The sequence below is a fragment of the Oncorhynchus mykiss genome, chromosome 10 (genome assembly GCF_013265735.2).
Source record: "Oncorhynchus mykiss isolate Arlee chromosome 10, USDA_OmykA_1.1, whole genome shotgun sequence".
NCBI classification, from domain to species: Eukaryota; Metazoa; Chordata; class Actinopteri; order Salmoniformes; family Salmonidae; genus Oncorhynchus; species Oncorhynchus mykiss.
In genome coordinates, this window is record NC_048574.1 from 72855722 (window position 1) to 72880484 (window position 24763).

Genomic DNA, 24763 nt, shown 5'->3' on the forward strand with positions numbered 1-24763 from the left:
TCTCGGGAGTTGATAGGCTTGAAGTCATAAACAGCGCAATGCTTAAAGCAAAGGGCTGTTTGAAAGAATGCTTACAAGCCTGCTGCTGCCTACCACCGCTCAGTCAGACTGCTCTATCAAATCATAGACTTAATTATAATATAATAACACACAGAAATATGACCCATAGGTCATTAATATGGTACAATCCAGAAACTATAATTTCTAAAACAAAACGTTTATTCTTTCAGTGAAATACGGGACCGTTCCGTATTTTATCTAACGGGTGGCATCCATAAGTCTAAATATTGCTGTTACATTGCACAACCTTCAATGTTATGTCATAATTACGTAAAATTCTGGCAAATTAGTTCGCAACGAGCCAGGTGGCCCAAACTGCTGCATATACCCTGACTCTGTTGCACAGAACGCAAGAGAAGTGACACAATGTCCCTAGTTAAAATAAATTCATGTTAGCAGGCAATATTAACTAAATATGCAGGTTTAAAAATATATACTTGTGTATTGATTTTAAGAAAGGCGTTGATGTTTATGTTTAGGTACACATTGGTGCAATCAATGACAGTGCTTTTTTCGCAAATGCGCTTGTTAAATCACCTGTTTAGCGAAGTAGGCTATGATTCAATGATAAATTAACAGGCACCGCATCGATTATATGCAACGCAGGACAAGCTAGATAAACTATTAATATCATCAACCATGTGTCGTTAACTAGGGATTATGTTAAGATTTATAGTTTTTTTATAAGATACTTTTCATGCTAGCTAGCACCTTACCTTGGCTCCTTGCTGCACTCGCATAACAGGTAGTCAGCCTGCCACAAAGTCTCCTCGTGGAGTGCAATGTAATCGGCCATGATCGGTGTGCAAAAATGCCGATTACCAATTGTTATGAAAACTTGAAATCGGCCCTAATGAATCGGCCATTCCAATTAATCGGTCGACCTCTAGTTTGGATAGTTACCACATTGAACACTACCCTCTGTGTGTAGTGGTTGTGTTTTCAGTTCAGCTGGCTTGATGCTTGGTCCAGAGTGGACTGATAATCCATAACTTATAACAGGTGAAGATTTTAAAAATCATTGGTGCAGTACAGTAATTTATTTGAATTGTATTTATTATTTATTTAACCAGGTGAGTTGACTGAGAATACATTGTGATTTACAGCAACGTCCTGGGGTAAATTACAATACATAGAACTAGTTAAAAGCCATAGTTAACACGCAGAAATATAAGCAAGCAAAGAAAGAAATTCAATAAAGATCGATCTCATAAGAATTCCAATTTCCTTTTGCTTCTCAACAATATTGATGTACTATAAGACTGATAGGCTACAAGAAAATGATAGAGATGTGATGGAATTAATATATATTTAGTGTCTGTCCTCATACAATAAAGTAGGCTAATGTAATTGAATAATAATAATTGATTGGATTTATATAGTGCTTTTCTACCAACTGAGGTACTCAAAGTGCTTTACATAGTAAGGGAGAAACTCACCTCATCCACCTCCAAGGTGATGCACAGTGACCCTTTTTGTGCCAGAACGCTTACCAAACAGCAGCTAGAAAGGTGAGGAGTGATATATGCCATTTGGGGAGATGATTAGGTGGCCACGAGGGTATGAGGGCCAGATTAGGATTTTAGCCAGGACACCGGGGTGAACACGCCTACTCTTACGATAAGTGCCATGGGATTTTTAATGACCCCAGAGAGTCTGAACACCCGTTTAACATCCCATCCCGAAAGACAGCACCATTCGTAGGGCAATATCCCCTCTACTGCCCTGGGGATCTCCTTAGACCAGAGGGGGGTGCACTCTACTGGCTTTACATCACCACTGCCAGCAGCACCTGGTCTCCCATCCTGGAACCATCCCTGCTTAGCTTCAGAGGCAAACCAGCAATGGGATGCTGCTGGTATCAAGCTGAAGGCATGAATCAAATGGTTGTTTACTGAAACTCCCCAAGTCTTTCCAATCAATGTAATACATGTTAAACAATAGCCTGCCTTTCTGTGGTCAACTAGATGATAATTGTAAACACTGTTGTGATTTGAGACAAGCTTGGGGACTCGTCTTTAAAAATCGTAAATCCTATGTGAAATCCGTATTACATACCTGAACAATTGCTGTTCTTGAGTGGTAAAAATACCGTAAATCCTATGTGAATGCAGTTCTACACATCTAAACCATTGTTGTCATTGTGGAGCACTCCTCTACAGTAGGTGGCGGTGTTGTACTTTCAATTGAATTGCACGGTCCAGTTTATGATTACATTACTGTGAAGATGACGAAAAAAACAATCTCAACAGCTACTTACAAACAAAGCAAGCTAGCGATGTTTAGTTTGTGATATGCTTGTATAAATTTTACTAGCTAGATAAATAATTGTGAATTATCATAATATAGAAAAACAAAAATACTGTTACATTGAAAAGGGGCCAAAAGCGTCGGGGCACAATGTCGGGTTCCGTTGCCGATTTCCAGGCGCAGATAGCCTCGATCATGGAGGTGCTAGCCAACGCGGCTGTAGCCGAAATCTGCAAAGTTGTTGACGATGGCTATGCGGTTGTACATCTGGAGATGACTCAAAGCCACAAGGAGAACGAATTTCTTCGGAGGAAAATGAAATTGATGGAACTTCAGGTCGCCAGGTTTCGAGCAGAGAGAACAAAGTCTTCAGAGGGGTCCGTCCACAATCGCTTTCATGGAATACGCCTCCTAAACAGACACAACCATCGAGAAACTGCAACGACAGGTTGGTGATACAAAATTATACAGTGTGCACATACATTATGATCATTTTCAGTTTGACCCCATCCATCAATGGTGTTTCATAAAGTAGAAATCAAGCATAATACGGCTGTGATGTATGCATGTCAATACAGTTAGGGATGTATTATTGACATTAGCCCTATATGCGTTATGCATACATCCAGGATGTATACAGTTAGTGGCCAGTTTATTAGGTACATCCATCTAGTACCGGGTCAGACCCCCCTTTGCCTCCAGAACAGCCAGAATTCTCTGGTGCATGGAAACGTACCTCAATTAGTATCAAGGGACCTAACATATGCCAGGAATCATTCCCCACACCATTACACTACCGCCACAAGCCTGTACTGTTGACACCAGGCAGGATGGGCCATGGCCTCGTTGCTTACGCCAAACCCTGCCTTTGCCTCAGAATGACGCAACAGGAACCTGGATTTGTTGGATTAGGCAATGCTTTTCCACTCCTCAATTGTCCAGCGTTGGTGATCGCGTGCCCACTGGAGCTGCTTCTGCTTGTTTTTAGTTGATAGGAGTGGAACCTGGTGTGGCCGTCTGCTGCAATAACCTATCCGTGACAAGGACCGCTGAGTTGTGCGTTCCCGAGATGCCGTTCTGTGCCATTATTTGCCTGTTTGTGGCCCACCTGCTAGCTTGTACGATTCTTTCCATTCTCCTTCGACCTCTCATCAACGAGCTGTTTTCACGCAGAGGACTACCGCTAGCTGGATGTTTTTTGTTTCCCGCACCATTGTCGGTAAACTTTAGACAACTGTCGTGCGCGAAAAGCCCAGGACCAGCCGCTTATGAGATACTGGAACCGACACGCCTTGCACCAACAATCATACCACGCTCAAAGTTGCTTAGGTCATTTAGGTCGTTTTGCCCATTCTAACATTCAGTCGCACAGTAAATTAATCCCTCGATGCCTGTCTGCCTGCTTTATACAGCAAGTCACAGCCACCTGACTAGCTGTCTGTAGGAGCGAACCATTTTCGTGAACGGAGCGGTGTACATAGTAAACTAGCCACTGAGTGTATATTGTACTGTCACCACAGCTAGTATTCCTCTAGCTCTATACACACATTACACACGTCATGAACGTATTATGCTTGTTTTGTTCTTTGTAAAACACCATTGATGGATGGGATCAAATGAACCCCCTTCATTTCCAGGACCTACTTGGCAAAGCAGAGCCAGACTTTCCAACAGAAGTTTTGGGAACAGCAGCATTCAAAGAGACAGACAGCCCATAGACGTGGACCAAGACGATGTCTCTCCATCAAAGCATATGGATGCTACAAATGATGAGGTAAGTTCCAATTTCATGCTGTCACAGATTTACAGTGCCTTGCCAAAGTATTCGGCCCCCTTGAACTTTGCGACCTTTTGCCACATTTCAGGCTTCAAACATAAAGATATAAAACTGTATTTTTTTGTGAAGAATCAACAACAAGTGGGACACAATCATGAAGTGGAACGACATTTATTGGATATTTCAAACTTTTTTAACAAATCAAAAACTGAAAAATTGGGCGTGCAAAATTATTCAGCCCCTTTACTTTCAGTGCAGCAAACTCTCTCCAGAAGTTCAGTGAGGATCTCTGAATGATCCAATGTTGACCTAAATGACTAATGATGATAAATACAATCCATCTGTGTGTAATCAAGTCTCCGTATAAATGCACCTGCACTGTGATAGTCTCAGAGGTCTGTTAAAAGCGCAGAGAGCATCATGAAGAACAAGGAACACACCAGGCAGGTCCGAGATACTGTTGTGAAGAAGTTTAAAGCCGGATCTGGATACAAAAAGATTTCCCAAGCTTTAAACATCCCAAGGAGCACTGTGCAAGCGATAATATTGAAATGGAAGGAGTATCAGACCACTGCAAATCTACAAAGACCTGGCCGTCCCTCTAAACTTTCAGCTCATACAAGGAGAAGACTGATCAGAGATGCAGCCAAGAGGCCCATGATCACTCTGGATGAACTGCAGAGATCTACAGCTGAGGTGGGAGACTCTGTCCATAGGACAACAATCAGTCATATATTGCACAAATCTGGCCTTTATGGAAGAGTGGCAAGAAGAAAGCCATTTCTTAAAGATATCCATAAAAAGTGTTGTTTAAAGTTTGCCACAAGCCACCTGGGAGACACACCAAACATGTGGAAGAAGGTGCTCTGGTCAGATGAAACCAAAATTGAACAACAATGCAAAACGTTATGTTTGGCGTAAAAGCAACACAGCTGAACACACCATCCCCACTGTCAAACATGGTGGTGGCAGCATCATGGTTTGGGCCTGCTTTTCTTCAGCAGGGACAGGGAAGATTGTTAAAATTGATGGGAAGATGGATGGAGCCAAATACAGGACCATTCTGGAAGAAAACCTGATGGAGTCTGCAAAAGACCTGAGACTGGGACGGAGATTTGTCTTCCAACAAGACAATGATCCAAAACATAAAGCAAAATCTACAATGGAATGGTTCAAAAATAAACATATCCAGGTGTTAGAATGGCCAAGTCAAAGTCCAGACCTGAATCCAATCGAGAATCTGCGGAAAGAACTGAAAACTGCTGTTCACAAATGCTCTCCATCCAACCTCACTGTGCTCGAGCTGTTTTGCAAGGAGGAATAGGAAAAAATGTCAGTCTCTCGATGTGCAAAACTGATAGAGACATACCCCAAGCGACTTACAGCTGTAATCGCAGCAAAAGGTGGCGCTACAAAGTATTAACTTAAGAGGGCTGAATAATTTTGCACGCCCAATTTTTCAGTTTTTGATTTGTTAAAAAAGTTTGAAATATCCAATAAATGTCGTTCCACTTCATGATTGTGTCCCACTTGTTGTTGATTCTTCACAAAAAAATACAGTTTTATATTTTTATGTTTGAAGCCTGAAATGTGGCAAAAGGTCCAAAGTTCAAGGGGGCCGAATACTTTCGCAAGGCACTGTATGTCTGTTTTAGTCTCGGACACCAGACACTTCCTTCCGCCTGGGGATGAGGTTATGTCTGTATAGGCGTATATATACCAGCACATTATAACTAGTGATGTTTAAATTGAGTAAAGTAACAGTCCCTATACTTTCAATGCATTTTTGCACTAAAAGTTTGTAAAGTCATGTGTAACATACAGACGGTGGAGTTTACCCTCCACTACACCACTGATTATAACACAATAACAACAAGACAACTACAATGAATTTCACTAAATCCCATGTCATGCCCATATCTCCATTCAGTAGATAGTGTATGCTCTGTCTCACTCACTCATCTCTCCCACTTAACCCCATCAGCAGTCAACAGAGACAGAGGAAGGGGAACCAGACCTGCTGATCATCAAGGTGGAGGGAGAAGCAGATGACCAGGACTCTAGGATCAGCCATCCAGCTAGAACAGTGGAGGGCAGCAGAGAACTAACCACCCAACCGGCTGCAGCCACCACAGAGGACCCCGCCTTCCAGTCCAGTGGCCCCAGAGGCAACAACAACTACATCAACACCGCTATGGAGGTCAGTGGATCTGACGCCGTCCTCCTCCAGTCAGAAACAGGGAATGTGAACCAGGGACCCCAGCAACACACAGGATTTGAACCGAAAGCCGAGAGACTGAGTCTGGACACAAAGTGTGATATGGACGGGGACCTCACTCTCCTAAGAGATTCTTTAAACCAGGTGTGGAGAGAGGTAGTAGGGACGGATGATGGCGCCTCTGCTGCTCACACTAAAGTAATGGACCTAGGGAGTGGCCCAGTGGGCCCAGAAACACAGAATAGATCGGCCACAGAAATGAGAAGTATAGGGTTAGAAAACCACAGGTTTTCCCCCAAGTCATTCCATTCTTCATCAGAACATGTGATAGTGATTGACTCTGTATCCAGTGGGCAGCAGGTAGATAGAGATTTCGAGTGGTGTCAGGTGGGTACAGCTACTACACCACAGGACAATGGGACTGGAAATAAGCAGGGAGTGGGAGGGTTTAACAGAAACACACCAATGAATCACCACGATTCGATGAGAGACAACACAACGCAATTGGTTTCACCCAGCTTCCGGCCCTCAGAGATAAATACAGGCATGCATGTTGGCACAGGTGAGGCCAACAAAGATAGTTGGTGCTCATTGGCAAGCCTCCAGAGACACTCTGAAATACCAGGAAGAAGAGCTCAACAACCAGCTCATACCTCACTTCCTGATTGCCATTTTAGACCAAGCGCCACAACTTCCTCCCACTCGAGTAATCTCGCCACAGACGTTAGACCTGGTACCGTAGAACGACCGTATGGTTGCCCGAGCTGCAATAAGAAGTTTGTCCACGAGAGTGACTTGCGGCAGCACGCTGTCATCCACACCAGAAAGCGGCCGTTCGCCTGCACCTTGTGTGAGAAGAGATTTGTGTCCCGCGCCAAGCTCCAAATGCACCTAAACGTCCACACTGGGGAGAAGCCCTTCAGTTGTGCACATTGCGGACGCAGGTTCTCCCACTCCAGCAATCTGAAAAGACATCAGAAGCTTCATCATTGAGAACTGACAAGGAAGCAAGAGATTCCTATTGAAAAAAGCTGTTATAGAAATATCATGAGTTCAAACGTCATTGGTTTTAACATAGTCATATGTCTGCAGGATGTTTGCCCTGGTCTCATACGTCTACAATACAACGTGGTTCATATTTACATTATCTACAAAGACTGTTACATTTTCTTGGCTTCTTTAAGGCCAACAGCATCACTCACATTGACTGTTAAGGTTGATCATGGTTCAATATAGCTGCCTCAGACTAAAGTTATAGCAGCTACTGAAATTGTACTGTCCATATGTACCAATTTGACCAATGGCTATTGCTGTTTGTTTGTCAATTCCTATAATTCCATCAATAAATCATATTTTTCCAAGAATTCCGTGGTGCTTCTTGACTCAGTATAGTTTGATCCTGAATGTAGATTGACACTATATAGATTACCCACAGCTAGCACATAATGTTCTGAGAACCATATGTTTCTTAGATGGGAATTTCAGCGTAACGTTTCCAACAGGTTTCCTAAAACGTTCCATAAAAACCACCAGAAAACATTAGTAACGTTCTAAGAATGTTATGTAAAAACATGCATTCCTTTCTTAGCATCAGCATAACTCTATCCTCTATCTGGTTAAGTGTGTTCAGATGTGTTGGCCGTTCCCACTTATTGGCCACAACAGATCTTAATGAGTGCTTGTTTCCTTTTGAAAGGGGTCTGTTTGAACAGGCTAAAATTAACGGCTTTGTATAAGTGAAAAAATGAACATGGCGTGTTAGCTCCATCATGGTGGCACAGTGAACTAATTTCATGGATAGAGAACAGAAGATCATAGTTTAGAATCTCACTGATGCCGTGCCATAATAAAGAAAGAAATGTGTTTGCATGTGTCCCATCTGTGCTTGGAGTTCAAAACATTTAACCCAAACTAAGCCAGCAGTGTTATGAAAGTCTTATTGAAACATTCTCAGAACGTTATTTAATTACCTTAAAAAAACTAGGATTTCTGTTCTCAGAACGTTAATAAAACCTCCCAGTAAAACTTTCAGGGAACCACAGTAAAACATTTTTAGAATCTCCCAGACCAAGCAAAATGTTCACTTATGTTTTTAGAACGTTTAAAAGACATTAAGCTTTACCAGTCAGGAAACATATGACTTTGTTTCCAGAACCAATGGGAAACCAAAAACTTAGGTTCCTACAATTTCCAAAGAACCAATTGCGCTAGTTGGGTCTGATTCATGCAGTCTCCTCTGAACAGTTGATGTTGAGATGTGTCTGTTACTTGAACTCTGTGAAGCGTTTATTTGGGCTGCAATTTCTGAGGCTGGTAGCCTAGTGGTTAGAGTGTTGGTGACCGAAAGGTTGCAAGATCGAATACCCGAGCTGACAAGGTACAAATCTGTCGTTCTGCCCCTGAACAAGGCAGTTAATCCACGGTTCCTAGGCCGTCATTGAAAATAAGAATTTGTTCTTAAACTGACTTGCCTAGTTAAATAAAGGTTAAACATGTAATACATTTATCCCCTACAGCAGAGGTAACTCTGGGTCTTCCTTTCCTGTGGCGGTCATCATGAGAGCCAGTTTCATCATAGTGCTTGATGGTTTTTGCGACTGCACAGAAAGTAAAAAAGTTTTTGAAATGTTCCGGAATGACTGACCTTCATGCCTTAAAGTAATGATGGACTGTTGTTTCTCTTTGCTATTTTGAGCTGTTCTTGCCATAATATGGACCTATTTGGTAAAATACAATCTTCTGTATACCAGCCCTACCTTGTCACAACACAACTGATTGGCTCAAATGCATTAAGAAGGAATTAAATTCCACAAATATACTTTTAACAAGGCACGCCTGTTAATTGAAATGCATCCCAGGTGACATGAAGCTGGTTGAGAGAATGCCAAGACTGCAAAGCTGTCATCAAGTGGCTACTTTGAAGAATCTGAAATATACAATATATTTTGACACTTTTTTGGTTACTACATGATTCCATATGTGTTATTTCATAGTTGTGATGTCTTCACTATTATTCTACAATGTAGAAAATAGTACAAAATTAAGAAAATCCCTTGAATGAGTAGGTGTGTCCAAACTTTTGACTGATTCTGTATATATACCCAATATAGATTGATCCTAAACATATTGTCCCTAAATATACAGTATATGGACCCTAAATATAGATTGACCCTAAATATATATTGCCACTATATAGATTGGCCCTAAATATACAGTATATTGACCATAAATATAGGTTGACCATATATAGCCATCAGGTAGAACAGAAAACCAGCAGGCTCCGGACCTCATAAGGTAAGATTTGAATACCCCTCCTATATTGATTGACCCTAAATATATATTGACCCTATATAGATTGACGCTAAATATACAGGTAACTACCAAAATAATGAAAACAAATTAGGGATACAAAGTATATTGAAAGTAGGTGCTTCCACACAGGTGTGGTTCCTGAGTTAATTAATCAATTATTATCCCATCATGCTTAGGGTCATGAATAAAAATGCTGGGTAGGCCATTATTTTGTCGACAAAGGCTATAGGATGACAATTCCCCCATCCATAGGGCACCAGTGGTCACTGAATGGTTTAATGGGCATGAAAACGATGTCAACCATATGCCATGACCGTCTTAGTCACCAGATCTCAATCCAATTGAACACTTTTTTGAAGTGTTTTCCACGACCACCAACAAAGCACAAAATGATGGAATTTCTCGTGGAAGATCGGCGTCACATCCCTCTAATAAAGTTCCTGACACTTGTAGAATCTATGCCACGGTGCATTGAAGCAGTTCTGGCTCGTTGTGGCCCAACACCCTATTAAATCACTTTGTTGGTGTTTCCTTTATTTTGGTAGGTATCTATGTTCTCACCTCAAGCAGGAAAGGTAATTTTCCTTTCAAAAGTACAGGGAATTATCGATCAATCAAATGTACTTATAAAGCCCTTTTTACATCAGCAGATGTCACAAAGTGCCTATATAGAAACCCAGCCTAAAACCCCAACGAGCACGCAATGCAGATGTAGAAGCACGGTGGCTAGGAAAAACTCCCTAGGAAGGCAGGAAAAACCTAGAGAGGAACCAGGATCTGAGGGGTGGCCAGTCCTCTTGCTGTGCCCGGTGGAGATTATAGAGTACATGGTCATGAAGGCCAGATCGTTGTTAAAGATGTTCAAACGTTCATAGTTGACCAGCAGGGTCAAATAATAATCAGAGTGTCTATAGAGGTTGCAACAGGTCAGCACCTCAGGAGTAAATGTCAGTTAGCTTTTCATAGCAAAGTATTCAAAGGTAGAGAGTAGAGACAGCAGGTGCGGTAGAGAGAGGTTTTGAGGAGAAAGAAATTTCAGATTTTCTGTGTCAATGAGTTAAGTCAGTACAACTATAATAGCCGAGTTATAATAGATGGGTTTGTTTGAGAGCTTTGTACAGCTCATGCCCGTCAATTTAATTCCCCCCGCCTCTTTTTTAGGCCAAATCTGCTGTGGAAGAGGGAGATGGGGAGGGGGAATAGAGTCTGGACAGACAGAGAAGTGTCCCCCTGACACTCAAAATGCAGAGCAAGGGAGAACTGTAGGATCCAGGTCCAAGTCGCCCGATTTCAACAGACTGTCCACCCGAGTGTTACTTTCCACCAGGTTCCCCAAAGAGGGAAGCAAGCCCCGTTCCCGAATATCAACAGGGGCTCTACTACTTCATCGAAATGCATCCACAACAGCTAACGCCTTGCTCGGGCAAGAGGAAGCTCCAGTGCAACTTCATACTACTCCACCAGGTGTAATGATGGTCAGGGCCAGGAGTTTTTCCTCACCACATGACCAGAGCAGGGGAAAACTCCTGGCCCTAGTTGTAAGGGCTCCACACTACTGGGGGTTTCATATGAAAGCTTGAATCCATGTGTTTTTAACAGTTTAATTGGTTTCCCCATTGAATGCTTCCCTCTGTGTGTAGTGGTTGTGTTTTCAGTTCAACTGTCTTGATGCTTGGTCCAGAGTGGACTGATAATGTATACGTTATAACAAGTTAAGATTTTGAACATTCTTATGAAATTGTATCGTTTCCAGGGATGTACCAAAGAACAGCAATTAACAATTTATTTCCATTTTCTCTTTCGACAAGATATAGTAGATTGACAATCAGATTAATAGGCTGTAAAGATGTGGATTAAATTCATATCTAGGCTAGTCTGTCATACTGTTGTAAATCGTTTGTTGTTTATTTCTATTAGAAATACCCCAAATAGTGAAATTCTTTATTTAAAAAAAATAATGAAATATTGTTTTCACCAGAGAACATGTTGTTTATTACGTAGGTACAACATTGTTGTGCCGCACTCCTGTACAGTAGGTGGCGGTGTTCAACTTTAAATTCTACAGTCCACGTATGATTACATTACTGTGACGTGAGGAAATAAAATAAAACATCTCACCAGCTAGCTACAAACAAAGCTAGCTGCAAATTGACGTTAAGTTTCTGTTATGATTATTTGTTTTAATAGATTGGTAGATAACTGTAGATCATCATAATATATAAAACGCAAATACTGTTACATTGAAAAGGGGCAAAAAGAGTCGGGGGACAATGTCGGGTTCCGTGGTCGAGTTCCAGGCGCAGATAGCCTCAATCATGGAGGTGCTAGCCAACGCGGCTGTAGCCGAAATCTGCAAAGTTGTTGACGATGGCTATGCTGTTGTGCACCTGAAAATGTCCCAAAGCCACAAGGAGAACGAATTTCTCCGGAGGAAAATGAAATTGATGGAACTTCAGATCACCAGATTTCGAGCGGAGAGAACAAAGTTTTCAGAGGGGTCCGTCCACAATCGCTTTCATGGAATACGCCTCCTAAACAGACACAACCATCGTGAGATTACAACAACAGGTTGGTGACGATGATGAATTTGACAGTGCACATAGTTTAGTTTTAATCTTCAGTTTGACCCCATCCATCAATTGTGTTTTACAAAGTTTAAAGCAAGTATAATACTTCCATGATTTATGTCATGTCAAAATATTTTAGGGCCCAGCTGTATTATTGACATTCCATATATGACGTATCATGCTTACTTTGTACTGTCAATACAGCTAGGATCCCTCTAGCTCTATATACACATTACACACGTCATGAACGTATCATGCTTACTTTGTACTGTCAATACAGCTAGGATCCCTCTAGCTCTATACACACATTACATGCACTACCGTTCAAAAGTTCGGGGTCACTTAGAAATGTCATTGTTTTTGAAAGAAAAGCACACTTTGTCCATTAAAATAACATAACATTGATCAGAAATACAGTGTAGACATTGTCAATGTTGTAAATTACTATTGTAGCTGGAAACTGCTGATTTAAAAAATATATCTATTTTATTATTGCATTTTCCAATTAAGAACATTTAAAACAAAAATTAAATCATTTACCAAACTGTTCAACCATGAGGGAGAGGGACCATTGTCAAATCTCTGAGCTAGACATCTAGACTGCAGTCCAATTGTACATTCTGAAATTGGGGAGGTTTAAGCCTCCTTGGCCGTAATCAAGGGTCAGTTTATCCAGGCCAACCCTTGGGGTTTTGCCGTGACAGATAAACCATCAGGTCAGCTTGTCGAGAGAGAAAAAGAATGCTGTGGGCACAGGGATAGGGAGAGATTGAAACAAATATAGAAATCTGGGCAGGACATTCATTTGAATTACATTGATTCTACCCAGTAGAGTGAGAGGCAAGTCCATCCATTTACACAGGTCACCCTCCACCTTATGCAACAAGCTGGCCAGATTGAGTTTATAGAGGTTGTTCAGATTACCATCCACCATTATGCCCAAATATGTCAAGCCCATAGGCAACCATCTAAAAGGTAACTGATGCTTGATGGTATGATGGTCAAAGACAGACAAAGGTAAGATTTCACTTTTATCAAAATGGACCTTATATCCAGAGAAAGAACTATAACACTGTAGTAGGTTCTGTAAGTGAGAGAGGGAGTGTTCTGGCTTCGTTAGAAATAAGACAAGGTCATCCGCAAAGAGTGATAACTTATGGGTATGGGGGCCCACCTCAAAGCCATGTATGTCAGGGCACATTCTAATAGCCTCAGCCAATGATTCGATGGCGAGGGCGAAGAGGTGGGTTCCTTGATTTTAACTGGTGGCTTTATTCTGTAGTTTTAGTCAGAATTATCACCTTCCGTGAGAACTATAAAGTAAATGAAAATACAGTTAAACACACTCTTACAACCTTCTTATCTTACGAGTGACTTATTAGCTTGGTATAACTCTGAAGTGCTGACATACATAAACAGTTTAGCCGGAGCTTTAACAGTATCAGATTAAACACATGAATAAAGGAAAAACACCTCATTGGCTGCTTATTACAGAAGGGAGGAAATCAAACTTCACACTTATTATTCCTGGCATGAATTCACACTTCATCCTTAATTATTATAGCGTTACCATCCTAACATACACACTACATCCTTAATTAGTATAGCATTACCATCCTAACATACACACTTCATCCTTAGTTATTATAACGTTACCATCTTAACATACACACTTCAACCTTAATTATTATAGCGTTACCATCCTAACATACACACTTCAACCTTTACGAACTACACCCGATGACATGAAAACTTAGCTAACACAGCGCGGGATTGCCTTCCCTCCAAAGGTGTGTTGCTACAATAATGTTCCCCATTACAACAGTTATTAGCTACGTAGTTACAATGTCTATTTACAAACACGGTACCTAAAACACATTTTTCCAAGGTGCGAAAGAGATATGGCCATTCAACCCTATCAAAGGCCTTTTCGGCGTCGAGGGAGACTGCGACACTAGGTATTTTGTTTTTGTTAGCAAGGTGAATTATATCAAAGAACCTTCTGACATTATTGGAGGACAATCTATTAATTATGAAGCCAGTCTAATCTGGGTTGACCAACAGGGGAAGACATGACTCCAGTCTCCTAGATAGCATCTTGGTGACCAGTTTACAATCTGTGTTAAGGAGAGATTGGTCTATAGGAGGCGCACTTTAGCGGGTTTTTTCCTTTCTTGTGAATTACTGTAATCACTGTTTGAGAGAGAGACTCTGGAAAGCAGTTGTCCTCCCCTGCTTTTTTAAGTTCCTCCATAAGGTAGGGGACCAACAGCTCCTTAAATTCTTTATAGAACTCTGGTGGGAAGCCATCCTTCCTTTATTAGAAGGTAAGCATTTAATTGTTGACGCAGAAGGGGATGTGTCTACTTATCAAAATTGCAGTTCCTCTTCCTTTGGAGTTAAAAGAGGACTCAACAACTTGTCATACCCATTCCCTCTTTAGTTTCACTGTCTGTAAGATGTGTTTCTTGTAAAAACACAATGTCAGCCTTTCATTTCTTAAGTTATGTATAGACTCTCTTCCTCTTAATCGGGCTGTTAAGACCTTTTACATTGAATGTGACATATTTTAGTGGATTAAGCATAGGTTGGGTTTCAAATATATACCCGAATGGTAATCCCTGATATGTAAATAGTCAGGTAATGTTTCAGAAGAAATGTCTTTGTTTCTGGCCATTTTGAGCCTGTAATCGAACCCACAAATGCTGATGCTCCAGATACTAAACTAGTCTAAAGAATGACAGTTGTATTGTTGCTTTAATCAGGACAACAGTTTTCAGCTGTGCTAACATACAGTTGAAGTCGGAAGTTTACATACACCTCAGCCAAATACATTTAAACTTAGTTTTTCACAATTCCTGACATTTAATCCTAGTAAAAAATGTGGCGTCTTAGGTCAGTTAGGATCACCACTTTATTTTAAGAATGTGAAATGTCAGAATAATAGTAGAGACTGATTTATTTCAGCTTTTATTTCTTTCATCACATTCCCAGTGGGCCAGAAGTTTACATACACTCAATTAGTATTTGGTAGCATTGCCTTTAAATTGTTTAACTTGAGTCAAACGTTTCGGGTTGCCTTCCACAAGCTTCCCACAATAAGTTGGGTGAATTTTGTCCCCTTCCTCCTGACAGAGCTGGTGTAACTGAGTCAGGTTTGTAGGCCTCCTTGCTCGCACACACTTTTTCAGTTCTGCCCACAAATGCCCACAAATGGTTTTGTGATAGCCACTCCAATACCTTGACTTTGTTGTCCTTAAGCCATTTTGCCACAACTTTGGAAGTATGCATTGTCTATTTGGAAGACCCATCTGCGACCAAGCTTTAACTTCCTGACCGATGACTGATGTCTTGAGATGTTGCTTCAATATATCCACATAATTTTCTTTCCTCATGATGCCATCTATTTTGTGAAGTGCACCAGTCCAGCCTGCAGCAAAGCACCCCCACAACATGATGCCACCCCCGTGCTTCACGGTTGGGATGGTGTTCTTCAGCTTGCAAGCTTCCCCCTTTTTCCTCCAAACAAAGCGATGGTCATTATGGCCAAACAGTTCTATTTTTGTTTCATCAGACCAGAGGACATTTCTCCAAAAAGTATGATCTTTGTCCCCATGTGCAGTTGCAAACCGGAGTCTGGCTTTTTTATGGCGGTTTTGGAGCAATGGCTTCTTCCTTGCTGAGTGGCCTTTCAGGTTATGTCGATATAGGACTCGTTTTACTGTGGATATAGATACTTTTGTACCTGTTTCCTACAGCATCTTCACAAGGTCCTTTGCTGTTGTTCTGGGATTGATTTGCACTTTTGGCACCAAAGTACGTTCATCTCTAGGAGACAGAACACGTCTCCTTCCTGAGCAGTATGGCGGCTGCGTGGTTCCATGGTGTTTATACTTGCCTACTATTGTTTGTACAGATGGATGTGGTACCTTCAGGCATTTGGTATTTGCTCCCAAGGATGATCCAGACTTGTGGAGGTCTACAATTTGTTTTCTGAGGTCTTGGCTGATTTATTTAGATTTTTCCATGATGTCAAGCAAAGAGGCACTGAGTTTGAAGGTATGCCTTGAAATACATCCACAGGTACACATCCAATTGACTCAAATTATGTCAATTAGCCTATCAGAAGCTTCTAAAGCCATGACATAATTTTCTGAAATTTTCCAAGCTGTTTAAAGGCACAGTCAACTTAGTGTATGTAAACTTCTGACCCACTGGAATTGTGATACAGTGAATTATAAGTGAAATAATCTGTCTGTTAACAATTGTTGGAAAAATTACTTGTGTCATGCACAAAGTAGATGTCCTAACCAACTTGCCAAAACTATAGTTTGCAAACAAGAAATTTGTGGAGTGGTTGAAAATTAGATTTAATGACTCCAACCTAAGTGTATGTAAACTTCCGACTTCAGCTGTAATTGCTAAAGGGTTTTCTAATGATAATTTAGCCTTTTAAAATCATAAACTTGGATTAGCTAACACAACGTGCCATTGGAACACAGGAGTGATGGTTGCTGATAATGGGCCTCTGTACGCCTATGTAGATATTCCATAAACAATCTGCCATTTCCAGCTACAATATTCATTTATAACATTAACAATGTCTACACTGTATTTCTGATCAATTTATGTTATTTTAATAGACAAAACATTTGCTTTTCTTTCAAAAACAAGACATTTCTGATTGACCCCAAACCTTTGAACAGTAGTGTACATCATGAAGGTATTACTTACTGTATGTTTGCTTTGTACTTCATAAAACACCATTGATGGATGGGATCAAATGAACCCCCTTTATTTCCAGGACCTACTTGGCAAAGCAGAAACAGACTTTCCAACAGGAGTTTTGGGAACAGCAGCATTCAAAGAGACAGACAGCCCATAGACGTGGACGAAGAGGATGTCTCTCCATCAAAGCATATGGATGCTACAAATGATGAGGTAAGTTCCAATTTCATGCTGTCACAGAGTTATGTCTGTTTTAGTCTCGGACACCAGACACTTCCTTCCGCCTGGGGATGAGGTTATGTCTGAATAGACGTGTATGTCAGCACATTATAACTAGTGATGTAGTGTTTTAAAATATGGTTGGTAAACGATGATCGCCGTACACAGTGATTAAAGCAACACTCCCTATACTTTCAATGCATTTTTGTGCCAAAGGGTTGTAAAGTCATGTGTAAAATACAAAAAGTGGAGTTTACCCTCCACTACACCACTGATTATAACACAATAACAACAAGACAACTACTATGAATTTCTCTAAATCCCATGTCATGCCCATATCTCCATTCAGTAGATAGTGTATGCTCTGTCTCACTCACTCATCTCTCCCACTTAACCCCATCAGCAGTCAGCAGAGACAGAGGAAGGGGAACCAGACCTGCTGATCATCAAGGATGAGGGGGAAGCAGATGACCAGGACTCTAGGATCAGCCACCCAGACAGAACAGTGGAGGGCAGCAGAGAGCCAACCACCCAACCGGCAGCAGACCCTGCCTTCCAGCCCAGAGGCAACAACATCAACACAGCTATGGAGGTCAGTGGATCTGAGGCCATTCTCCTCCAGTCAGAAACAGGGAATGTGAACCAGGGACCACAGCAACACACAGGATTTGAACCCAGAGCAGAGAGACAGAGTCTAGACACAAAGTGTGACATGAACGGGGGCCTCAATCTCCTAAGAGATTCTTTAAACCAGGTGTGGAGAGAGGTAGTAGTGACTAACGATGGCACCTCTGCTGCTCACACTAAAGTAATGGACCTAGGGAGTGGCTCAGTGGACCCAGAAACACAGAATAGCTCAGACATAGAAATGAGAAGTGTAGGGTTAGAAAACCACAGGTTTTCCCCCAAGTCATTCCATTCTTCATCAGAACATGTGATAGTGATTGACTCTGTTTCCACTGGCCAGCAGGTAGATAGAGATTTTGAGTGGTGTCAGGTGGGTACAGCTACTACACCACAGGACAATGGGACTGGAAATAAACAGGGAGTGGGAGGGTTTAACAGAAACGCACCAATGATTCACCCCAAATCGATGAGAGACAACAAGACGCAATTGGTTTCACCTGGCTTCCGACCCTCAGAGAAAAATATACGCAGGCCTGGCACAGGAAATGCAGGTGAGGCCAACACAGCTAGTTGGTGCTCGTTGGCAAGCCTCCATAGACACTCTGAAATACCAGGAAGAGGAGTTCAACAACCAGTTCCTGCCTCACTTCCTGACGGCTATTTTAGACCAAGCGCCACAACTTTCTCTCACTCCAGTAATTTCGCCTCACACTTTAGACCTGGCACTGTAGAACGACCGTACGGTTGCCCGAGCTGCCATAAAAAGTTTCTCCACAAGAGTGACTTACAGCATCACATGACCATCCACACCAGGAAGCGGGCGTTCGCCTGCACCTTGTGTGAGAAGAGCTTTGTGTGCGCCAGCCATCTCCAAGTTCACCAGAACGTCCACACTGGGGAGAAGCCCTTCAGTTGTGCACAGTGCGGGCGCAGGTTCTCCCAATCCAGCAATCTGAATAGACATCAGAAGCTTCATCATTTAGACTGACACAAATAGGGCGGTGACGGTGAAGGAACTTTGGATGATAGTAATTGGTCAGCCAAATGACTTTGGTCACCGTTATAACCGTTTGAATAGCAAAGATGCACATTTTGTCCTCTCCTCCACTCCTGACTTGTTTCAGCAAGGAGCAACAAAGGTTCATCACTTCAGAGAGTCCATGTTACAGCAGAAACCATGGAGATCCTATTAAATTACTAGAGGGGCTATAACACTCAGTTCTAGAATGGAGTGAGAATGGCAGCCGTTGTGGTCAGGGAGAAATCCAATCCGGTCTAATTGGAACGGATGGCAGTAGAGGCAGAGGTGATGCATTTCCTGCTTTTATGAATTATAAAAGTAAGACGTGATATTTCAGAAATATAATGATTCTTAACCTAAAATATTGTCATAAAATTATAAATACAGTTTATACAGGTTTTATACACATTTTCTGTATAAATAGTCTCTAAAATATATCTAAACGGACCATAAATGTCTCACTGTTTGTTTTCTTTGAAAGCTGTGAATGTTGTAATATGATACAATATCAGTACTTATTGCATTTACAACTTGTATAAGACCTATCATCAACTGACGTCAGCCAGTGTATGGCTGTGGATTGACTGCACTGTTTGTATGGAATGGTGGCAGTTCATTTGAACAATTATTGGAAATCATTCCACTTAAACTCGCTTGCTAGCTAATAAATATACTGTGCAGTTAATCTTCAAATTCATTATTTTACACAATATCTTATCGCAGCACACTGGCTGACCATGGTTGACCAACTCACTGAACAAAATGGCTGATCTTTTATACTGTTGTAAGACCTTTCATGTACATTCTTGTATTCTAATTCCTAATTCTATGGCAGAAATTGACTCAACCTCACAAATGCCCGGCCGTCCCGTTTTCTGTCAGCTGTTCGATCCACAAAATTTAAAATAAAAAAATATATATTTCGTTTTTATGGTTTATTATATTTTCATGCAGTCTTCATCCATAGCCATCGGTTACAGGGTTATACGGTAATTGTGCCAGCCCTAGACACAGAAGCAAGAGATTCCTATGTAAAAAAAAGCTATGGATTAGCTTTATGTCAGTTAGGTTATTGCAATACGCTTTGAAAGTACTGCCTACTTCCTGGATCATGTGCCTTGCTGTTTTTGAATGTGATTCAAGAGTATATAATCAAATTCATGAAAACATGGTCTTTTAATCTCTACGGGATCGGTGTCCCTATACCCGGACGGTTGAGCTAACGTGTGCTAATGTTATTAGCATGACAGTTGCAAGTAACAGCGAACTTTCCAGGACATAGACATGTCTTATATGGGCAGAAAGCTTAAATTCTTGTTAATCTAACTGCATTGTCCAATTTACAGTAGCTTTCACAGTGAAAAAAATACTTAAAAACTCTGCAACTGGTTTGATACATTCACCTCTGAAGGTAAATAATGTACTTACATTCAGTAATCTTGCTCTGATTTGTCATCACGAAGGTCCCAGAGATAAAATGTAGCATAGTTTTGTTTGATAAGAATACAGTTTTATATTCAAATGTGGGAACTGGGTTCTACAGTTTGAAGCCTTGCTGTCTCTGGCTCCACACCCACCCCACCCGGCCATCTAGATGTTTGAAGTTAGTGTATATGCTAATGATCCATCATGTAGTGACATTCCTGGTAGTGTGTAAACGTAACATTTTTATTACCATATAATCAAAATATTGTCCGGTATTGTAATGCTTCACTGGATCAATCTGAAACTTTGCACACACACTGCTTCCATCTAGGGAACAAAATCTAAATTGCGCCAAAACTAAAAAATATGATATTATGGCCTTTCTCTTGCATTTCAAAGATGATGGAACAAAATAACATTTCTCCAAAAATTACGATCTTTGTCCCCATGTGCAGTTGCGAACCGTAGTCTGGCTTTTTTATGGCGCTTTTGGAGCTGTGGTTTCTTCCTTGGTGAGCGGCCTTTCAGGTTATGTCGATATAGGACTCGTTTTACTGTGGATATAGATATAGTTTCCTCCGGCATCTTCACAAGGTCCTTTGCTGTTGTTCTGGGATTGATTTGCACTATTCGCACCAAAGTATGTTCATCTCTAAGAGACAGAACGTGTCTCCTTCCTGAGCAGTATGATGCCTGCGTGGTCCCATGGTGTTAATACTTGCATACTTTTGCTTGTACAGATGAACGTTGTACCTTCAGGCATTTGGAAATTGCTCCCAAGGATGAACCAGACTTGTGGAGGTCTACAATTTGTTTTCTGAGGTCTTGGCTGATTTCTTTTTGATTTTTCCCATGATGTCAAGCAAAGAGGCACTGAGTTTGAAGGTAGGCCTTGAAATACATCTACAGGTACACCTCCAATTGACTCAAATGATGTCAATTAGCCTATCAGAAGCTTCTAAAGCCATGACATAATTTTCTGGAATTTTCCAAGCTGTTTAAAGGCACAGCCAACTTAGTGTATGTACACTTCTGACCCACTGGAATTGTGATACAGTGAATTATAAGTGAAATAATCTGTCTGTAAACAATTGTTGGATAAATTACTTGTGTCATGCACAACACAGATTTTACCTACTTGCCAAAACTATAGTTTGTTAACAAGACATTTGTGGAGTGGTTGAAAAACTAGTTTTAATGACTCCAACCTAAGTGGATGGAAACTTCCCACTTCAACTGTATGTATTCAGACCCTTTGCTATGAGACTCAAAATTGAGCTCAGGTGCATCCTGTTTCCATTGATCATCCTTGAGATGTTTCTACAACTTGATTGGAGTCCACCTGTGGTAAATTAAATTGATTGGACTTGATTTGTTAAGACACACACCTGTCTATATAAGGTCCCACAGTTGACAGTGCATGTTAGATCAAAAACCAAGCCATGAAGTCGAAGGAATTGTCTGTAGAGCTCCGAGATAGGATTGTATCAAGGCACAGATCTGGGGAAGGGTACCAAAACATTTCTGAAGCCTTGAATGTCCCCAAGAACACAGTGGCCTCCATCGTTCTTAAATGGAAGAAGTTTGGAACCACCAAGACTCTTCCTAAATCTGGCCAGCCGGCCAAACTGAGCAATCGGGGGAGAAAGGCCTTGGTCAGGGAGGTGACCAACAACCTGATGTTCCTCTTTGGAGATGGGAGAACCTTGCAGAAGGACAACCATCTCTGCAGCACTCCACCAATCAGGCCTTTATGATAGAGTGACCAGACGGAAGCCTCTCCTCAGTAAAAGGCACATGACAGCCTGCTTGGAGTTTGCCAAAAGGCACCTAAAGGACTCTCAGAACACAATAACCAATATTCTCTGGTCTGATGAAACCAAGATTGAACTCTATGGACTTTATGCCAAGCGTCACGTCTGGAGAAAACCTGGCACCATCCCTACGATGAAGCATAGTGGTGGCAGCATCATGCTGTGGGGATGTTTTTCAGCGGCACTGGGGAGACTAGTCAGGATTGAGGGAAAGATGAACGGAGCAAAGTACAGATAGATCCTTGATGAAAACCTGCCCCAGAGCGCTCAGGACCACAGACTGGGGCGAAGGTTCACCTTCCAACAGGACAACTACCCTAAGCACACAGCTAAGACAACGCAGGAGTGTCTTCGGGACAAGTCTCTGAATGTCCTTGAGTGGCACAGTCAGAGCCCAGACTTGAACCCACATAAGCGGATCTGCAGAGAAGAATGGAAGAAACTCCCCAAATACAGGTGTGCCAAGCTTGTAGCATCATACCCAAGAAGACTCAATGCTGTGATTGCTGGTAAAGGTGCTTCAACAAAGTACTGAGTAAAGGGTCTGAATACTTATGTGAATGTGATATCAGTTCTTTTTTTTTGTTGCAAAAATATCTGAAGAACCTGCTTTTGCTTTGTTATTATGGGGTATTGTGTGTAGATTGATGAGGAGACTGAATATCCACGGGGTAACCATGGTAACAGTCTGATGTTTAGGCATGTAGAAAGCATATGCTCTGTTTCACTCATCTCTCTCACTTAACCCCAGCAGACAGAGGAAGGGGAACCAGACCTGCTGATCATCAAGGTGGAGGGAGAAGCAGATGACCAGGACTCTAGGATCAGCCACCCAGCTAGAACAGTGGAGGGCAGCAGAGAACTAATCACCCAACCGGCAGCAGCCACCACAGAGGAGTCCGCCTTCCAGCTCAGTGGCCCCAGAGGCAACAACAACTACAACACCGCTATGGAGGTCAGTGGATCTGACGTCGTCCTTGGCTTTTCCCCCAAGTCATACCATTCCTCATCAGAACATGTGATAGTGATTGACTCTGTATCCAGTGGGCAGCAGGTAGATAGAGATTTTGAGTGGGGTCAGGTGGGTACATCTACTACACCACAGGTCAATGGGTCTGGAAATAAGCAGGGAGTGGGAGTGTTTAACAGAAACGCACCATCGATTCACCCTGTACACCACAAATCAATGAGAGACAACACTATGCAGTTGGTTTCACCCGGATTCCGTCCCACAGAGATAAATACAAGCACCCGTCTTGACGCAGGAAATACAGGTGAGGCCAATAAAGCTAGTTTGCGCTCATTGGCAAGCCTCCATAGACACTCTGAAATACCAGGAAGAGGAGCTCAACAACCAGCTCATACCTCACTTCCTGTCGGCCATTTTAGACCAAGCGCCACAACTTCCTCTCACTCAAGTAATCTTGCTAATCACATTAGACCTGGCACCATAGAACGACCGTACGGTTGCCCGAGCTGCCATAAGAAGTTTGTTCACGAGAGTGACTTGCGGCAGCACGTCGTCATCCACACCAGAAAGCGGGTGTTCGCCTGCACCTTGTGTGAGAAGAGCTTTGTGTCCCCCAGCAAGCTCCAAGTGCACCAGAACGTCCACACTGGGGAGAAGCCCTTCAGTTGTGCACAGTGCGGGCGCAGGTTCTCCCAATCCAGCAATCTGAATAGACATCAGAAGCTTCATCATTGAAAACTGACACAGAAGCAAGAGATTCCTATTGTTGGGTTCTGAGAATATGAAATATACTTATTCATGTCACAGAGGGGGAGAGGGTAATGTATAACAGTTACATTATGTCAGGATATGTCACAGAGGGGGAGAGGGTAATGTATAACGTTTACATTATGTCAGGATATGTCAGAGGGAGCGAGGGTAATGTATAACAGTTACATTATGTCAGGATATGTCACAGAGGGGGAGAGGGTAATGTATAACGTTTACATTATGTCAGGATATGTCACAGAGGGAGCGAGGGTAATGTATAACAGTTACATTATGTCAGGATATGTCACAGAGGGAGAGAGGGTAATGTATAACGTTTACATTATGTCAGGATATGTTATTGTTAGCCATCAGGGATCCTATGGGAGGGGTCCTCTGGGAGGAGAAGAGACACAGTCTAGTACCAGGCACCATGACAGCCGTGAGTTGGGCAGGGAAGCGATCACATGTGGCAGGCATTGATAAGGGGAGAGAGCTTTGGATTAGGCATCAAGGGGGCTGAGGTAATCACTTGGTCTTCCTGTCGAACCATAACAGATGTCAGGGTTGGAGACAAGGAGGAGTGCATCTAAACTGGAGTATATAAACTTGTTGGTGGAAACATGTTTTGTCTAATGCAGCTGTATTGATCCTCTGGGAGAATAAACTTGGTTAAGCTTTCATAGTGTCTGTTGACTTGTTTACTCTGAGAATTAGAACCTAACACTATTGAAAAAAACTGTTATAGCAATATCATGAGTTCAAACGTCATTGGTTCTAACATAGTCGTATGTCTGCAGGATGTTTGCCCTGGTCTCATACGTCTACAATACAACGTGGTTCATATTTACATTATCTACAAAGACTGTTACGTTTTCTTGGCTTCTTTAAGGCCAACAGCATCACTCACATTGACTGTTAAGGTTGATCATGGTTGTGTTATTCTAATAATACTGTGTGCCTCACACTAAAGTTATAGCAGATACTGAAATTCTACTGTGAGACTGAAAAACGGTCTGTTCTTCTGT

General features: G+C 41.8%; 1 protein-coding gene across 4 annotated transcripts; it reads left to right on the forward strand.

Annotated features, from left to right (window-relative positions):
• The first annotated feature begins 580 nt into the window (after positions 1-580).
• On the forward strand, positions 581-23879 carry LOC118936484 (zinc finger and SCAN domain-containing protein 21-like). Of its 4 annotated transcripts, none has more exons than XM_036933914.1 (5): positions 581-2758; positions 3948-4084; positions 6072-6287; positions 17535-17723; positions 22770-23879. In XM_036933914.1, the coding sequence occupies exons 1-5, from the start codon at positions 2461-2463 to the stop codon at positions 23721-23723; spliced, it is 1794 nt and encodes a 597-aa protein (XP_036789809.1). In that variant the 5' UTR covers positions 581-2460; the 3' UTR covers positions 23724-23879. The 4 variants fall into 4 exon arrangements, with proteins under 4 accessions (XP_036789809.1, XP_036789810.1, XP_036789811.1 ...); XM_036933915.1 differs by having other exon boundaries at positions 22773-23879; XM_036933916.1 differs by having other exon boundaries at positions 17535-17552; positions 22779-23879.
• Positions 23880-24763: the final 884 nt, after the last annotated feature.